This window comes from Typopeltis vanoorti, chromosome 3, assembly GCF_054136105.1.
Source record: "Typopeltis vanoorti isolate ZY-2024b chromosome 3, IOZ_Tvanoo_1.0, whole genome shotgun sequence".
In the NCBI taxonomy this organism is placed as follows: Eukaryota; Metazoa; Arthropoda; class Arachnida; order Uropygi; family Thelyphonidae; genus Typopeltis; species Typopeltis vanoorti.
The window spans coordinates 85,167,636-85,183,205 of NC_143551.1; the positions used below are offsets into that span (position 1 = coordinate 85,167,636).

The 15,570-nt window shown below is 35.5% G+C and overlaps 1 protein-coding gene across 1 annotated transcript in view; it reads left to right on the forward strand.

Moving 5' to 3' along the window:
• LOC150108343 (ataxin-10) overlaps positions 1-15,570 on the forward strand; it is a 173,154-nt gene that overhangs the window by 112,456 nt on the left and 45,128 nt on the right. The window contains exon 8 of the mRNA XM_090390449.1: positions 8,010-8,115. Within this exon, the coding sequence (XP_090246575.1) occupies positions 8,010-8,115 (106 nt within the window). The remainder of the gene's footprint in view (positions 1-8,009; positions 8,116-15,570) is intronic.

The following is a 15,570-nucleotide window of genomic DNA, read 5'->3' on the forward strand; positions in this document are numbered from 1 at the left end:
AAAAGCCAGTAGGAAAAATTTCACCCTTCTTTACACAAAAGGGTTTAGAAGGATTAGCAGGATTTCTCAAAACTGTTAAGAAACTTTGTTCTGGTGATATCCTTGTGGAAACATCATGTTATCAACATTCCAAAAAACTACCAAGAGCAACATCAAATGGGTGAAATACCAATCACAGTAACACTTTATAAACACTCAATTCTTGTAAAGGAGTAATATGTGATATCAGAATGGGATCTCCTTGATGAGGAGAGGTGATCACAGTTTAAAGATCAGGGAGTGATGTGTAAGGTGCATCCTGTTATGTAGGGATGATCACCTGGTTCTGACCAGAATTAAACATCACCTTACTTTTGATAACATCAGTAAATGTAGAGGATCTCAACTGTCCTGTTAAATTGCACATCCCTCGTATCCAGACAATTTATCGCCAGAAAATTCTTCGCAGATATATGTGATAAAAATATATATATATTTCCCATAATAGAAATATTTTATATATTATCTAATATTTTGATTATATTTAGCTTTCTAAAAATTTTTATTCCATATAAAGTTATTAATATTCTTTCTTACTACAGGCTCTGTAGATGGAATATTAATTGTTACAGAACTGAAACAGGATGGTTAGGGAGAAACAGCACCATATTTAAGAATATTTAGGGAGAATCGTTATATCCAACTAATATTTATAGTTAACTATTTACATATTCCTATTATTCCTATTAACTATTCTATTAATAGTTAGAATAATTATTAGGGAGAATAAAATATTTAAGAATATTTATTCTTCTAACCATTCACTATTTTTCCATTCTGTTCATTTAGACAGTCCATCCAGGTGTGATATATTTTTTTTTATCTGAACTAATTCAGAACATGATGTTTCGATTATTGAATACACAAGTTTTTTGAAAATGACTCCACTTTTCCTATATAGGAAAGATATCTTGTACGATGTTATTGTTTACAGAGCTAGTTTAAGATCATAGGTGCACTTTTGAGTAATTATATTAAAGAAAATGATGATAAAATTACATAAATCCTATCATTCATCAGTATGTAAAGCAGCATAAGCTAAATTGCCATCTGCAGGTGCAATACTAGTCTATCTTTTCCTCCAATACTAGTATTTTATAACACTAAGAAATTTTAAATCTTATATTGAGTCTTCTTTACTGAAAAAAAATATTTATATATATATATGTGTGTGTGTGCGTGCGTTTATTTATTTTAATTCTCGTAGAAAGGCTCTTAAATGTTGATTATACATGCTTACTAAATAACTTAAGGAAATTACAACGTACAATAGAATATACATTAAATTAAACTTTAATATATTTCCAATATTTCAACAACGTCACGTTGCCATCTTCAAAGGAACCTACAATAAAGACGTGCACACAGGCACTAAACACAGTGAATGAGAAACGAAGCGAGGAAGCTATGGTTTTCCTAAAAGTCGTGATAGTGCCCCCTAGCTGGTTATGTAGATATTCTTGGTCGTTGGGCTGAAGATCTCCTGATGTAAGCCTCCCAAATTTGGGGCAGCCTCATGCAACCATGAGTTGTTAAGACACTATACAACAGGGCTAAACTAATCTGTTCAAATGACAGTGCCCTAACCAATGAACTAAATCACATCCTCAACACTTTCTCAGCCAATGACTACCCCCCCCCCAAAAAAAAATTGAAACCAGTAAACCACAACCCCCCCCCCCCCTCTCCCTCACAACAGGGATTAATCTTAATCCATCACCATTCCCTACATCTGAGGCACCTCGGAAAAAATTACCAAAATCCTAATAAAAAAACATGACTTCACCTCTTGTTACAGACCATATAGAAAATTGGCATCCTTTATCCACTCCACTAAAGACCAACCACTCCCCCTAGACCTACCTAGTGTATACCAGGTCCCTTGCAGCTGTAAGTTATCCTACTTTGGCCAAACAGGCAGGACAGCGAATATCAGAATTTCAGAACACAAGGACTACATCCGGTTTCACCAGTACAGCCACTCTGGTCTTGCAGACCATGCTCTGGATTCACACCACAGAATATGGTGGAAGAAAGCCACAATAATATACCATAGCAAGTTCAAATTTGAAAGACTATTCATGGAATCAGCCTCCGCCCTAAGAAACATGCCAAACCTCAACAAATTTGGTTGCATGAGACTGCCCCAAATTTGGGAGGCTTACATCAGGAGACCTTCAGCCCAACGGCAAAGAATATCTACATAACCCACTAGGGGACACCATCAGGACTTTTAGGAAAACCATGCTTCCTCGCTTCATTTCTCATTTACTGTGTTTAGTGCCTGTATGCACATGTCTTTATTGTAAGTTCCTTTGAAGATGGCAACGTGCTTTTGCCGAAATATTGGAAATATATTAAAGTTTAATTTAATGTATATTCTATTGTACACTGTAATTTCCTTAAGTTATTTAGTAAGCTTATTTATTTTAAAAACAACAATGTTATATACAGGATTAACCGGTTTTTGATTCTCTGCAGTCAGGCAGAGAGGTTACATGCTCATTCTTTGTTGAGGTATATTACATAGGAATAACAGTTGTTATAAGATGAATTACATTTTTCTATGTCATTAACAGTTATTTTGAGGATGATACTGTATAAGAACATAACAGTTGCTATAGGACAATATTATATATTTACAATTTACATGAAAGTAACAGATGATCATTATCCATACTGTTGAGCACAAAAAATATTTCTTCCCCCTTTCTTTGGGAGGAGGGGATGTTGGAAAGTGGACTATGCTGCAGTCACACTGCTCAGCCAGGAGTTGATTCTTTGAATTCCAGTCTTAGTGGAAAAGATCTAAGGTGTTGTTCTGCTTGTGGTGGTGATGCTTATGAAGGAGCCGACTTCTAACCTTTTGCTTGAAGGCTGCAAGGATCTGATCAACTGCCTCTCTGTGAAGCTGTTGTGCTGTCTGGTCTTGTATGTTGAAAATAGAAGCTGTATATTACTGCTTTCGCAGTGATCAAAAGTTAGTTACAGATCGAATGATTATTTGACTCTGTATGGAAGAGATTGAAATACTCCTCTTCTGTATGAAGACTACTGCAGGTTAATGCTGCCATTTCCAGAGCCAAACGGATTAATTAGGTGTTGACTGGGCATTGTCAGTAGATATGCCAGACTGTTCCTGATTGTTAGCAGAACAAGCAGTTATCTGAAACATCTGGGTTAAATTTTCATAATATAGTTGGAGTGGGTAGGGCATTGTGTCACATTCTCCACTGAATATCTGCGTTGGGTTTGGTGGCTCTTGCGTGATATGGTAGGTCCCATTGAAATAGCATTTGGTGGGATGATGCAAGATTTTCCAGGGTATAAGTTTCTACCATGCATCGTTGGTTTTAATCAGAAAGATAGGCACTGGATCTTCTGAGTTAGAAGGGCTGAACGCCTCTTCTCTTATGCTATCAGGCATAGCAACTTGAAAAGCAGATTTAACAGTGTGCATCTGTTCAGCCTGATTCCCGTATCCAAGTTCATGAGTGATTTTGGAAAGTGCCAGGTGAGGCTCAGAGAAAAAATGCCACCCAAGACCCTCACGCCTCACCAGCTCCATGGAGGAAAGAAAATCTCTTTCCGAGTGATGGGGTTCCTTCCATCATGTTGTGGAAGATGGGTTCCATGAGAATTTCAAGAAGAGATGCTGTCTTCACTGTGTGCTGGTTTAGCTTCTTCCATCTTCAAAGGGCATATTTGTAGAAGATTGTTAGATTCACAGGCATGTGCACTGTTGTCATTCTTAAGGTTGTGGAAAAAGAGAGACTTCTAGTGGCAGAAGTGAAAATCTATTCTGGTGCATTTGTGTGCCATTTCCTCTTGTAGGGTATTAAGAAGAAAGCGAGTGCAGAACGTTGTCAATGGAGGTCAAGTTTTGTCCTCCTCCTTTGAGAGAGAGAGGTACTTAGCTTGGAGTAGGAAAACCACTTTGTTTTGTTCCATATGAATCTATAGATAGTTGACTGTATTTGTTTGATAAATTACATTGGTGGCATGAGAATCTTTAGTGTATGCAAAGGACACTGATGGCTATTTGGTTAACAATTATTGTTCTCCCTCTTGTGGAGGCAGAGGCTCGTATTGCTGTCCACTTTCCTAGTACTTGCTTGAAATTTAACAAGTATTTCCCAGTTCTTATCCATGTAAGTACCGTGTTTTCTAGGTAAATTCCCAGGTATTTGTTTCCCCTCTGCCGACCAGTGACCAGACATCAGGGAATTGATTCAGTTTTCCATTTGCCACACCATAGTCCTGTATTTTTATGTGCATTTAGTTTGTTTCCTGAGGCTGCTTGGTATTTTTGGTATGCTGTTTGTATGTTATAGAAATCCTCTTCTTTGTGGGCTATAACTCTAACATCATCAGCATAAGCTGTCAGTTTAGGATAAGCTGTCAGTTTATTCTATTAAAAAGGGCTCAATGGCAATTGTGTAAAGAGGACCAGAAAGTGGACAGTCTTGTTTAATACCTCTGCTGTATGGTACAGATATGGTGAGTCTGTTGTTTATTTTCATGCAAAAGTGTGCTTTAGCATATGACATCTTAATAGATTGAATGATACCAAAACTGAAGGCTTTCAAGCAGTTGAATAGTTAGGGGTGTTCAATTCGGCTGAAAGTTTTTTCTTGGTCTAGTGTTACAAGACTCATTGTTTCACTGTTGCTGTTGGTTATGCGTATGAGATCCCTTATGAGGTGTAAGTTTTCATGGATAGGTCGTCCAGCGATGGAATAGCTCTAATGCTTATCAATTATTTTGTTGAGAGCAGATTTAAGTTTGTTGGCAATGACTTTTGATATTATTTTACAGTCAGTGTTTATGATGGAGATGGGTCACTAGTTTCCTAATTTCTTAACATCTCCTTTCTTTGGAATAAGCTTAATAACAGATGTTGTCACATTGAGTGGGAAGCCATTAGTATTGGCTTTGACATATATTCTGTTGAAGATAGGTCCAAGCTGTTCCCACAACTGGTAATATTGAGTGGTGAGTCTGTCTATGCCAGAAGATTTATCTTTAGGTAAGGAACTGCAGGCAGTTGTCAAATTGTGTAGCATGATGGGGAGTTCTGTCTTATGCCGCATTGCTAGTGAGAGACTTTTCACATCAGAGAGAATTATATCAGTGGCACCCATGGATGTTGAGTTAGCTTGGTATAAATTTTTGTAGTACTGCAAGGTAAATAACAGGATTTCATCATGATTTTCTATGATGTTTACACTATCTGTTGTTATAGCAGATGAACATATAGTGGTGCACTCTGGTTGACGTTTTTTTCCAGTGATAAGAAATGCCTTGTGGGTGCATCTGTGAAGTTAATGTGTTTGCATCATGCTCTTACTCTTGCAGAGTGCTCTAGGTGTGAGCATATAGTGGCTTCTAGGGACTGGTATTCCTCAGATTCCAGATGATGTAATTGCTGCTGTTGTTGCAAATTTTTTAGGACTGAATGTTTATTCAAATTCCTCTGGTGACTATACTTTTGGGTAAATACTTTGACTTTGACCTTAAAAGGTGACTACCACTCAGAAATTGATTGGGAAGTAAGCATGTCTCTGATGAGTGTGATATAGTTTTTGGAGGTTCTGAGATATTCTGTGTCCTGTAGTAAACTGTTATTAAATATCCAATATGCTCCTCCTTTGTGTCCAGGAATGCAAATGCTCAGAAGGATGGGATCATGGTCCTATGCATGACATGAATGGTATATAACTCTCCTTATGAAGGGTATTGTAGGACCACCTTTGGCCCTTCAGGAGAACACTTTTTTATGTGGGTGCAGGTGTCTGAAGATATCAGTCAGCTCGTAGTCATTGATTACATCCTGGAGAAGCTGAGCTAGTGAGAGTCGATGTTCTTGACATTGTTGTCTGTCCATTGCAGAATCCAGAGTGCAGTTGAAATCCCCTGCCAGTATGAGGTGGTCATCGACCTTGCCGAGGTGGTTTTGGACGAACTCTAGTACCTGCACTGCAAGCTGTATATATTAATAATATGTATTTTCTTTCCTGTCTGAGTAGTAATGAGTGCATATATTGCACACCCAGGAAATCTACCGATTATTCCTAATTTTAGGGTGCTTTTTTATGGATTCCTGATCCATGAAGTTGTGTGGCAGGACAGTGATGCATGGTATATATGACCAGTTCTTCCAGTGCTCATCTGAAGCTTTGCTAGTGGAATGCAGGTTAGTTTCCTGCAGCATAACTATTTCTGCAGGACGAGCCTATTTTACAGGTAGATAGATAGGTAGATAGATGCTCCTAAAGTGAAATACATAATTAATTACTTTTCTTGTGAAATGTTCAAAAATAAACTGTAATCAGAAATATGTTGTTCACAACTGACTAGATAGCATACCTTCTCCCACCAATGAGCTGTGGGTTTGAAACTCGCAATTGGCATGGATGTTTATAATTGTTTCTAGGTAAGAGATGAATTTCATCGTCTGATGTGAGGCCACAGGACTACATATTAGAGGCCTGAAGTGGTGGCTTGAGTGGTTTCCATGTTTGGTCATGGAATTTGAGCAGGATTTCCAAACCAGGTTAAAATAATAAAAATTACAATGAAACAGAATCAGTAAATATATTACTTTCATTGTATAAGAATAAAAATATTATGAAAATCTAATTAAAATCTAAACAAATAATTCATAAATACATAAAAAAACTATATTTTGTGAAATAAATTCATCTTGCACTGAGTTTACTTTTCTTATATTAGTATCAATGCAATATCATTTCAATTCTCTAGCAATTTTTTTCTGCGATGAATTTTCCCCATGATGAATTGTCTGTAAATCCACATCCTTAATCCACTAAGATGCTTTAAATGTCCGAAATATGGACATATCCAAAAAAGTCTGTCATGGCTCTATGCCTGTGCCTGATTTGGTAGTAAAGAGCATGATAACTAATTATTTTCTGCAAAGAAAGCTAAAAAATGTGTAAATTGTCAGAGAGAGAGAGAGAGCATCCAGCTTATTCCTGCACATGTCAGAAGCAGAAAGATGAAAAAGAAATACAAATAATTAAAACAGAACAAAATATGTTATATCAGGATGCAAAAAGGAAGTTAGCCACCACTACACCTGTTCTGAGATTCTCTTATGCTGAGAGGGTAGCAGCTAAGAAAATGTCAACAACATCTCAAATATGTATGTCTTCCACCATCTGATAATTTCACCATATCTGGATTTTATGATCACAGATGCTTCTTTGTTGAGTGCATCAATTGCATGATCTACAGTCTCACTCCAAAAATTTTTCTATTTGATGAGAACCCACTTGTCAGAAAAATTATGGAAAAGATATCACTTAATATTATTATTATTACATCATACCTCCAGGGAGTCCAAAGACTCGATGAGTCTTTGGACTCCCTGGACTTAAACCACTAGGCTATAGAAAAATGGATACTTCGGTATCCACTGAAAGTAAATTAAACCTTCAATGTTGATTTTGTAAAAGTTTGAAAAGCTTCTACTATATTCCCTTTAAAAATATGATATTGTTTTTCCATGTGATATTTCCCTTGTTGTCCTATTTTATTATAATTTGTATTGACATATTATTCTTATTAATACAATATATAAATAATTTTATATATTGTATTAATAAGAATATGTTTTAATGATGTTTATTTACTAGACATTTTATAGAAAAATATGTGGTAGACATAATGATACTTTTAAAAAATAGTTTAGCACACACAAAAAAAAATTAAAATTTCTGTACAGTTTTATATATTTTGCTCACTATAACATGAACATCATACAGGGAGAGGACAAAATAATTGGTTACAGCATTCAAAATATTAATTTTGAATATAAAGGAATTAATTCTAATTTCTTTTACATGTGTTAAACTGTATAAAAATTTTAATTTTAATCAGTTTAACACGTTTTTGTTTAATTTTTAAAAGTATCATGATGGTTATTTACCTATTTTTATTTGTAGGAACCTGTAGAAATAGTTAAGCTGCTTACGATATTGTGTATTGCTTCATCTACAGACAAATATCCTTTATTTAAAGATGATCAGGCACTGCTTGAAATAGCTATGGGTAAGAAATAAAATAATTCAATGTACTTTTTTTTTCTTGAAATTGAATACAGTAATTTTAAATGAATACATTAAATTTCAAATAATAGCGATTTAGGAAATAAATATAATTATAAAATAAGGAACAAGATTCAAAGCTAGATAACTAGAAGGAGACTGCTGTATATAGCCTATGGACTGGAAATTTGGGACTTTGCAAACCAAATTGTATTCTATATTGACTGAAACTGCATATGCAGCATGTTATATAGTACAACATATTCTGGTAGATAGGATTATACTTTGCTTATTCATAACTATTATTTTTCAGGAAATAACTTATATTAAAATATTAATTATAAAATCTTTAATTAATACTTTCCTATATTTTGGAAACATTACATTGTCATCATCAAATGTTACAAAAAACAATGATATGTGCACACGAGCACTAACACTGGCAAATGAGGTTGAAGAAAGGCAAATCGAAGTCAAGCCTAGAGTCCTAAATGGCACTCCCTAGTGGATAGCTCACTGGTAGTCTTGGCCGTTGGGCTGAAGATCTTAGGATGAATGCTTCTCACATTTGGAGCAGTCTCACGCAGCCAAATTTGTTGAGGGTTGGAAAGTTTTTCAGAGCTGAGGCAGATTCGAGGAATAGCCTTTCATATTTGTATTTGCTGCAGTGTAATAATAATATTATTATTATTATTATCCTAAGACTCCATGAAATCCAAAGACTCATCTAGGAGGTCCCTTGGTCATACACACAGCTCATCATACTGCACCTTAAACACATTCAAATTCTCTCTGCAGGCACAGCACTCTCAGACAAGGCATTTCAATCATTCATAACTCTGCATGTAAAAAAAACCTGCTTCTCACTCCCTTGTTCACAATTTCCTTATACAGCTTCCAGGGATGCCCTCTCTGATCTCCCATCATTTTATGAAAAAACCACTTCAACATTAATCCTATAACAACTCCTTACCAACTTGCACGTCTCTATCATGTCACCCCCTCTTCCTCCTATCCACTGGACTCTATAAACTGCATCTTCTCAACCTTTCCTCATATTCAGCATTCCAGAAATCAGAAGCTACCTTTGGCAGTTACCTCTTGACCCTTTCCAACATCTCTTCTTTCTGCATATCCTGTGGTGGGGTTTCAAAGCATGGTCAGTAACTTCTGAGTGGCTGTATTGGCGAAACCCGTAGTCTTTGTATTCAGAAATTCTCATATTGGCTGTCCTGCCTATTTGGCTGTAGTAGAACAGTTTGCAATTTCAGGGGGGGGGGGGGCAGAACCTGGTAGGTCTAGGGAATGTGGCTGGTCTTTGGTGGAGCAGATAAGAGATGTCAATTTCGTATGTGGTCTGTAAGTGGCCCATCAGTATAATAAACATTATTAGGAAAGACATGAACCTAGCAGAAGAATTTCAGAAATCCCATGTCATGATAGTTGGCGTGACTGAGAGACTAAGACAGGCAAGCACATTCTAAATAATAAGATGATTTATTCGGGATTCAAAAAAAGGTATGAGCAGCACTGTTAGATTTCTGGAGCAGCCAATCAATGCTAACATCATATTCTAGCATAAAAATGTGCATAAATTCATCTGGCAAGAATGCATGCAAAATAAGAAGTCGTATCATTTATATGATTTTTTTTTTTTTTTTTTTTTAATGTGGGAATCCCATCAGTGAAAGGTGATAAATTTGTATATCCGGAAACCTTTCTCTACATACCATATGAACTTTTTATGGCAAATTCAGGCTTTCAGTAAACAGAATGTCTCTCACAACAGGTGATGAAAATCATTTACCACATAAGGAATAAGGACATTCACAAGCATCCATGCCCAGAATGGAATTTGAACCCATAGCCTGTTGTTTGGAGATCATTTATGCTATCTACTTGACCAGCAAATGATGGTGATATCTCAGATTTGTCCAAGATACAAGGTATTACCACTCTCTAGTGTTGAGTAGTACAATGAGTATTGCACTGAAAAAAAAAAAAAAAAAAAATGTATAGTGAAATTTACACTTTGATGGTTTATTTAGTGAAATTTACACTAAATAAACCATCAAACGATGTTTAGAGACTTGTAGAGACTCAAATATGCAAATATTATTGGACAAAAGGCAAATTTGAAAACCAAAAAAATTACTCCTTTAAGATGAATAGTAAATCTGAAGAAAACTGTTGATTTATTCAGCAAGAGAAGCATATTGTGAAGTTTCTTCGAGGACAAAAAATATGAACTTAATGAGTATAAAAAGTTAAATAAACAGCACATGGAAAGAAGAAATCATATATAGAAGGTTCTTGGCTAACAAGTCAGCATGTTTGTAGAGAATATAGAAAAAAAAAGTTAGCGTAAAAAAGCAGCTAAACAAAAGACATGGAAACATTTTGGAATGAATAACTATCACAATATTGATAAGTTGTTTCTGATTCTAATAAGAAAGCTTACAAATGAAGGAAGAGCAGTTTAAAAGGAATCAAAGCTTGTAATGGTGATATAAAAAGAATCTAATAAAAAATTTAAAAAAAGCAGTCTAATAAACATTAGTTTATTAGACTGCAATAACCAAACATTTGTATGGTTATCTATCCTATATGAATTTTCTTCTTTTTCCTAATGTAAAAGTTCTTCCAAGGTGTACATATTCTTGTACTTGTCATATTTTATTATTGTCTATTGTTATTTGTTTTCTGTTGCCTAGTTTCCTTCAATATATTTGTCATTATTTTAGTTTTTTGGTCTATGTAAAATCAAAATACTGTATTTAATTCATTCATTGTTTCTTCTAGTTCTCTTTGGTTATTTGCTATTACTATAGTAACATAAGTATATTTTGTAACATAATACACTTATGTTACATTATAGTAACATAAGTGTATTATGTTACATATTATAGTTGATTTATAGGTGATTTAGTTTGGGAGTAATTACTTTAAAAATTATTAAATGAGGTAATAGTATAAGAGAAAGTTGGGGAAAAGGTTCGGTAAAAATGCAATCAGGAGCAACATATAAGTATTTGAGGCAGGAAAAAGTAATCATAAACCAGAAATATTGACATGTAGCTGGATTAGATCAGAAGTGACTAAAATTATAAAATGTAATAACATAAAACTTTCTACTGATAGAGAAGATTTAGTCACAAATTTGAATCCCAGATAATTTCATCATTTCCTCCTCATCCATTTATAAAAATAAATAAATAAACAAAACTAAATGTAAGAAATTAATAGAGTAGTTTCCTTACTAATTGTTACAGATGATAAAGGTAACTGGAAAAAGGAGTGGTGCAAGGTTGTATACTGTCGCTCTACCTTTTTAATATATATAAGAATAGCTGATTTAGACAAAGATCCAGCTGGAATTAAGATTGGCAGCAGAAAAATGAATAATTTAAGATATGCAGATCATACAACCCTAATAGGAGAAACTAAGGAAGATCTAGAGCAGTTGATTCTATTGGTTAAGATGAAAAGTAAAAAAGCCAGGCTTAATGTAAACATCAGCAAAACAAAAGTGATGGCTTCTGGCAATTTAAATGAATTTATAATTATTGTTATTATTCATGACATCTCCAAGGAGTCCTAAGACTCATCGAGGGAGGACATCTATTCTACAACTCTCCATCTTCACCACTCCATCTACCAACTACACCAAGTCTCTACTACCATTGTCATTTACATCAATGACATCTACTGCCCATCACTACCACTAGTATTTTTTGTCTGTAAATTGTGTGTGTTGTGAAGGGCCGATTTGTCTGTATGCAGGATGAAAAACTCTGAGTTTCTGGGAGAAAAAATCCTGCTACCTCTGTATGAGATCGCTAACTCACCTTCGATTGAAAAAATCCATGTAAAAATTCCTCCCATCATGACAAGAATCTAACTTATGTCTTTTCCAATCGAAGGCTGCAGCCTACTGTTGTTCTTCCAATTGTGCTACAGAGACACTTGTTGAAAGTTATGATTTACTAGGATCATAACTTTCAACAGAAATGATGGTAAATGTAAAGAAGAAATTAAAAGAAGGATAGTCATAGGGAAAAATGCAATGTTAAACCTGACAAAAATTATGGAAGATAGAGGTGTGAGTAAGGCCACGAAAGTTAGAATTGTCAAAGCAGTGGTATTTTCAGTAGTGATGTATGGATGTGAAAGCTGGATTATTAAGAAAAAAGATAGAAAGCGAATTGATTCATTTGAATTATGGGTGTGGAGGAGACTATTAAGAATCTCATGAACTGCAAGAATGACCAATGAGAAGGTTTTAGAGAATATAAAGGCAGAATGCTCCTTGGAGGCGATGATCACTAAACAGAAAATGATGTACTTTGGACATATTATGCAAACCAATGAATCGTTGAAAAAAGGCAGTTATGTTGTGTTAGATTGAGGGAAGGAGAAGAAGAGGAAGACCACAAAAGAGTTGGATGAACAACATAAAAAGAACTTACCAACTTGAACTTACAATTACTTAATTACTGAAAGAAAGAGCAAGAGGTCTAGTGGAGTGGAGAACCTTTGTTTACTATTACTATTATTTGACACTTCCAGGGAGTCCAAAGACTCATTGAGGGAGGGCACCTACTCTACAGCTTTCCGTCTCCATCGCTCAACCTCATCATCTATACCAACACCATCTACTGACCACCACCATCACTATTATTTTCATGGACAAACCCAAACATCCATGCCCACGGCAGGATTCAAACCCACAGCCTTTTGGCTGGAGAGCAGATATACTAATCACTCGGCCAATCACCAAGAGTCGAAAACAGCTGGATGGCACATATCACCAAGTTAAGAAATCATGGGAATGTAACAAGGATCTGTATTTGAATTTTGTAGATCTCAAAAAGACGTGACAAGATACCAAAGTTGTTTAAAAATATTGCAATTATATTGTGTAAATCGTACATTATGTCGATCGATGCATAGTCTATATTTGAGTTGTAAATCACCATCTCTCATTAAATCTTTCAACATTAGAGATTTCAGTTTTGCCAACAATCACCTTCTATCACTATCTGCAGACAGTTAATCCATGCCATGCATTTTTATGTTTATTGTCTAGCATGAACTTACCTAGTTGCATTGTAAAGAGTTTTTCAATGTTTAATCAAATTCATTATCTTTGTGTTTATATTTGTTTTGATGTGTCTAACCCTGAAGAAGCCACCTGCTCTCTTTTAGGTGGTGAAACTAGTTCGGTGTAATTTATTTATTTTAGGTAATGACTAATAAATTCCTGCGTTATATGGAGTGGAGGAAGATTGTCAATTGGCAGGTTATGATATAAACCTCTTATGTAGTAGTAGTACTACTACCATAAGATCCTGTACACTCACCAAAGGTACATATCAATAGTTTCATGATGATTATCAGGTTGTTCTGGGAAAGATTTAGACCTAAATCTTGGTTAACCTTAGAAAGGGCTTAACAACAAGATGGATTGAGACTATAGGAATTGCTGTGCCCTGATATATCATTACAACAAATACTTTGGAAATCATGTGAATATATTATAAGTATTATTAAAAGAGACACAAAAGGAGTCAGGAACTCATTGAAGGAAACCATACTACCTGCACTAGCTGTCATACATATTCTTGAATTCATTCGCACTACTTGCATACACATCATCCACTGGTAATTATCTCCAGTCATGAACCACTGAATGAGAGAAAAATCTAGCCCTCATCCCCATATTGACAGCATTCATTCTCAACTTTCAAGGATTCTCTTGCATCCTTTCCTCACCCTCCATAAAATAAAAAATTCCATCAACCGAAATCCTGTATGATCCTTTCAGAAATTTACAAGTCTCAGTCAAAGAGGGATGATATGCATCCCTCATTCTCCTATTTGCTAGAGTCTGCCATCTACAAATTCTCAATCTGTCTTCATAATCAGTATTCCACAATCCTGATATCATTTTGCACTCTCTCTTTACAAGGCCTCTTATCAAGAGGTTTTGTGCAATTAATATTTTCAATGTAGAAGCCTGAGATTTTTATTTAATAAGGTTAAAACACCTTATGGTAACTTGTTTTGGTAAAATACTTACAAGCTCTGTAATACTAAATCTTGGTATTCCAAGCCCAGCTCCCACTGATGAGACCTCAAAAAAAGGTCGAAACCGGTCTGGGTATTGGCCCCTTGCCTTTAATACAAAACATCATACATCCCCTTCTTGGAGATGTGTTTTGGCATTAAGGGTAAATATTAAGATTAGTGATCGGAGCTTGTTGCACCTCTACCACGAGTTGCCTTGGTCTTGCACTACCTGTAGGATCAGCTAGTCTTGCATCACTTGCAGACGCAAACTTGACATTTTTGTCTGTTTGCTTACTTGGGAAAAATGGAGTAAAACCAGGTTTAAAATTGCTTGGTATCTTTAACATAATATTTTCGATGTTTTGTGCAACATAGCCCCCCCCCCCCCTATACACCAAACAAGAAACCTAGTGAAGAATCATAGAAAAAGAGGTGAGCAATTGATCTTGAAATGAAGCTGGTAAGCCCATCTGCTTCCATTAAATATGCGATAGTGATGAAGCAATGACAAGGTCCTATCGGCGATATGGAAAAGCTACTTGCATCATGGATAGAGGACCTGAACCAAAAGTGCCCTTTAGCACTATGATCATAACCACTGAGGCACTAAGTCTCTTCAACATGTTGAAGGAAGGAGAAAGCAGAGCTCAGTTACAATTACAAATTCAACGCTTCTTCCAGTTGATTCATGAGGTTGAAGGTAGAGTTGTGGCATAATGTGTAAATGTATGATGAATCTGCAAGTACCGATGAGAAGCCTGCCAAGGAGTTTGTGGAGAAATTGGATAAAATTATTACTGGGGAAAATTATTTGTCACAGCAAATATTTAATATGGATGAGACCTCTTTGTGTTGGGAAAAAAATGCCTGAGTAGACATTTATCCACAAAAAAAGTTAAAATCTATGCCTGGTTTTAAAGCTCTTAAAGACCATATTACGATTCTGTTAAGGGGTAATGTGCCGGATTATAAGCTGAAACTCCCATGCAATTCTGTTAAGGAGTAATGTGCCGGATATAAGCTGAAACCATTTGTGATATGGCACAGTGAGAATCCACGAGCCTTCAAAAACGTTAAGAAGCATACTCTTCCAATTCATTATCGGAGCAATAAGAAGTCATGGATGACTCAAAAATTGATTGAGGGTGCCTTAATCAACTGTTATGTGAGTGAAATGGAAAGCTATTGTGTGAAAGAAAATGTAGAATTTAAAATTTGATTAATTCTAGATAATGCTCCAGGTCATCCACCTTACATTGGTGATCTTCACCCTAAGATCAAGGTCATGTTTCTCTATCCAAACACTTTTTCATTGATCTTCATTGATCCAACTAATGGATCAGGTGGTTCTTTTGGTGTTTAAGTCTTATTAATCTATGGAGAACTT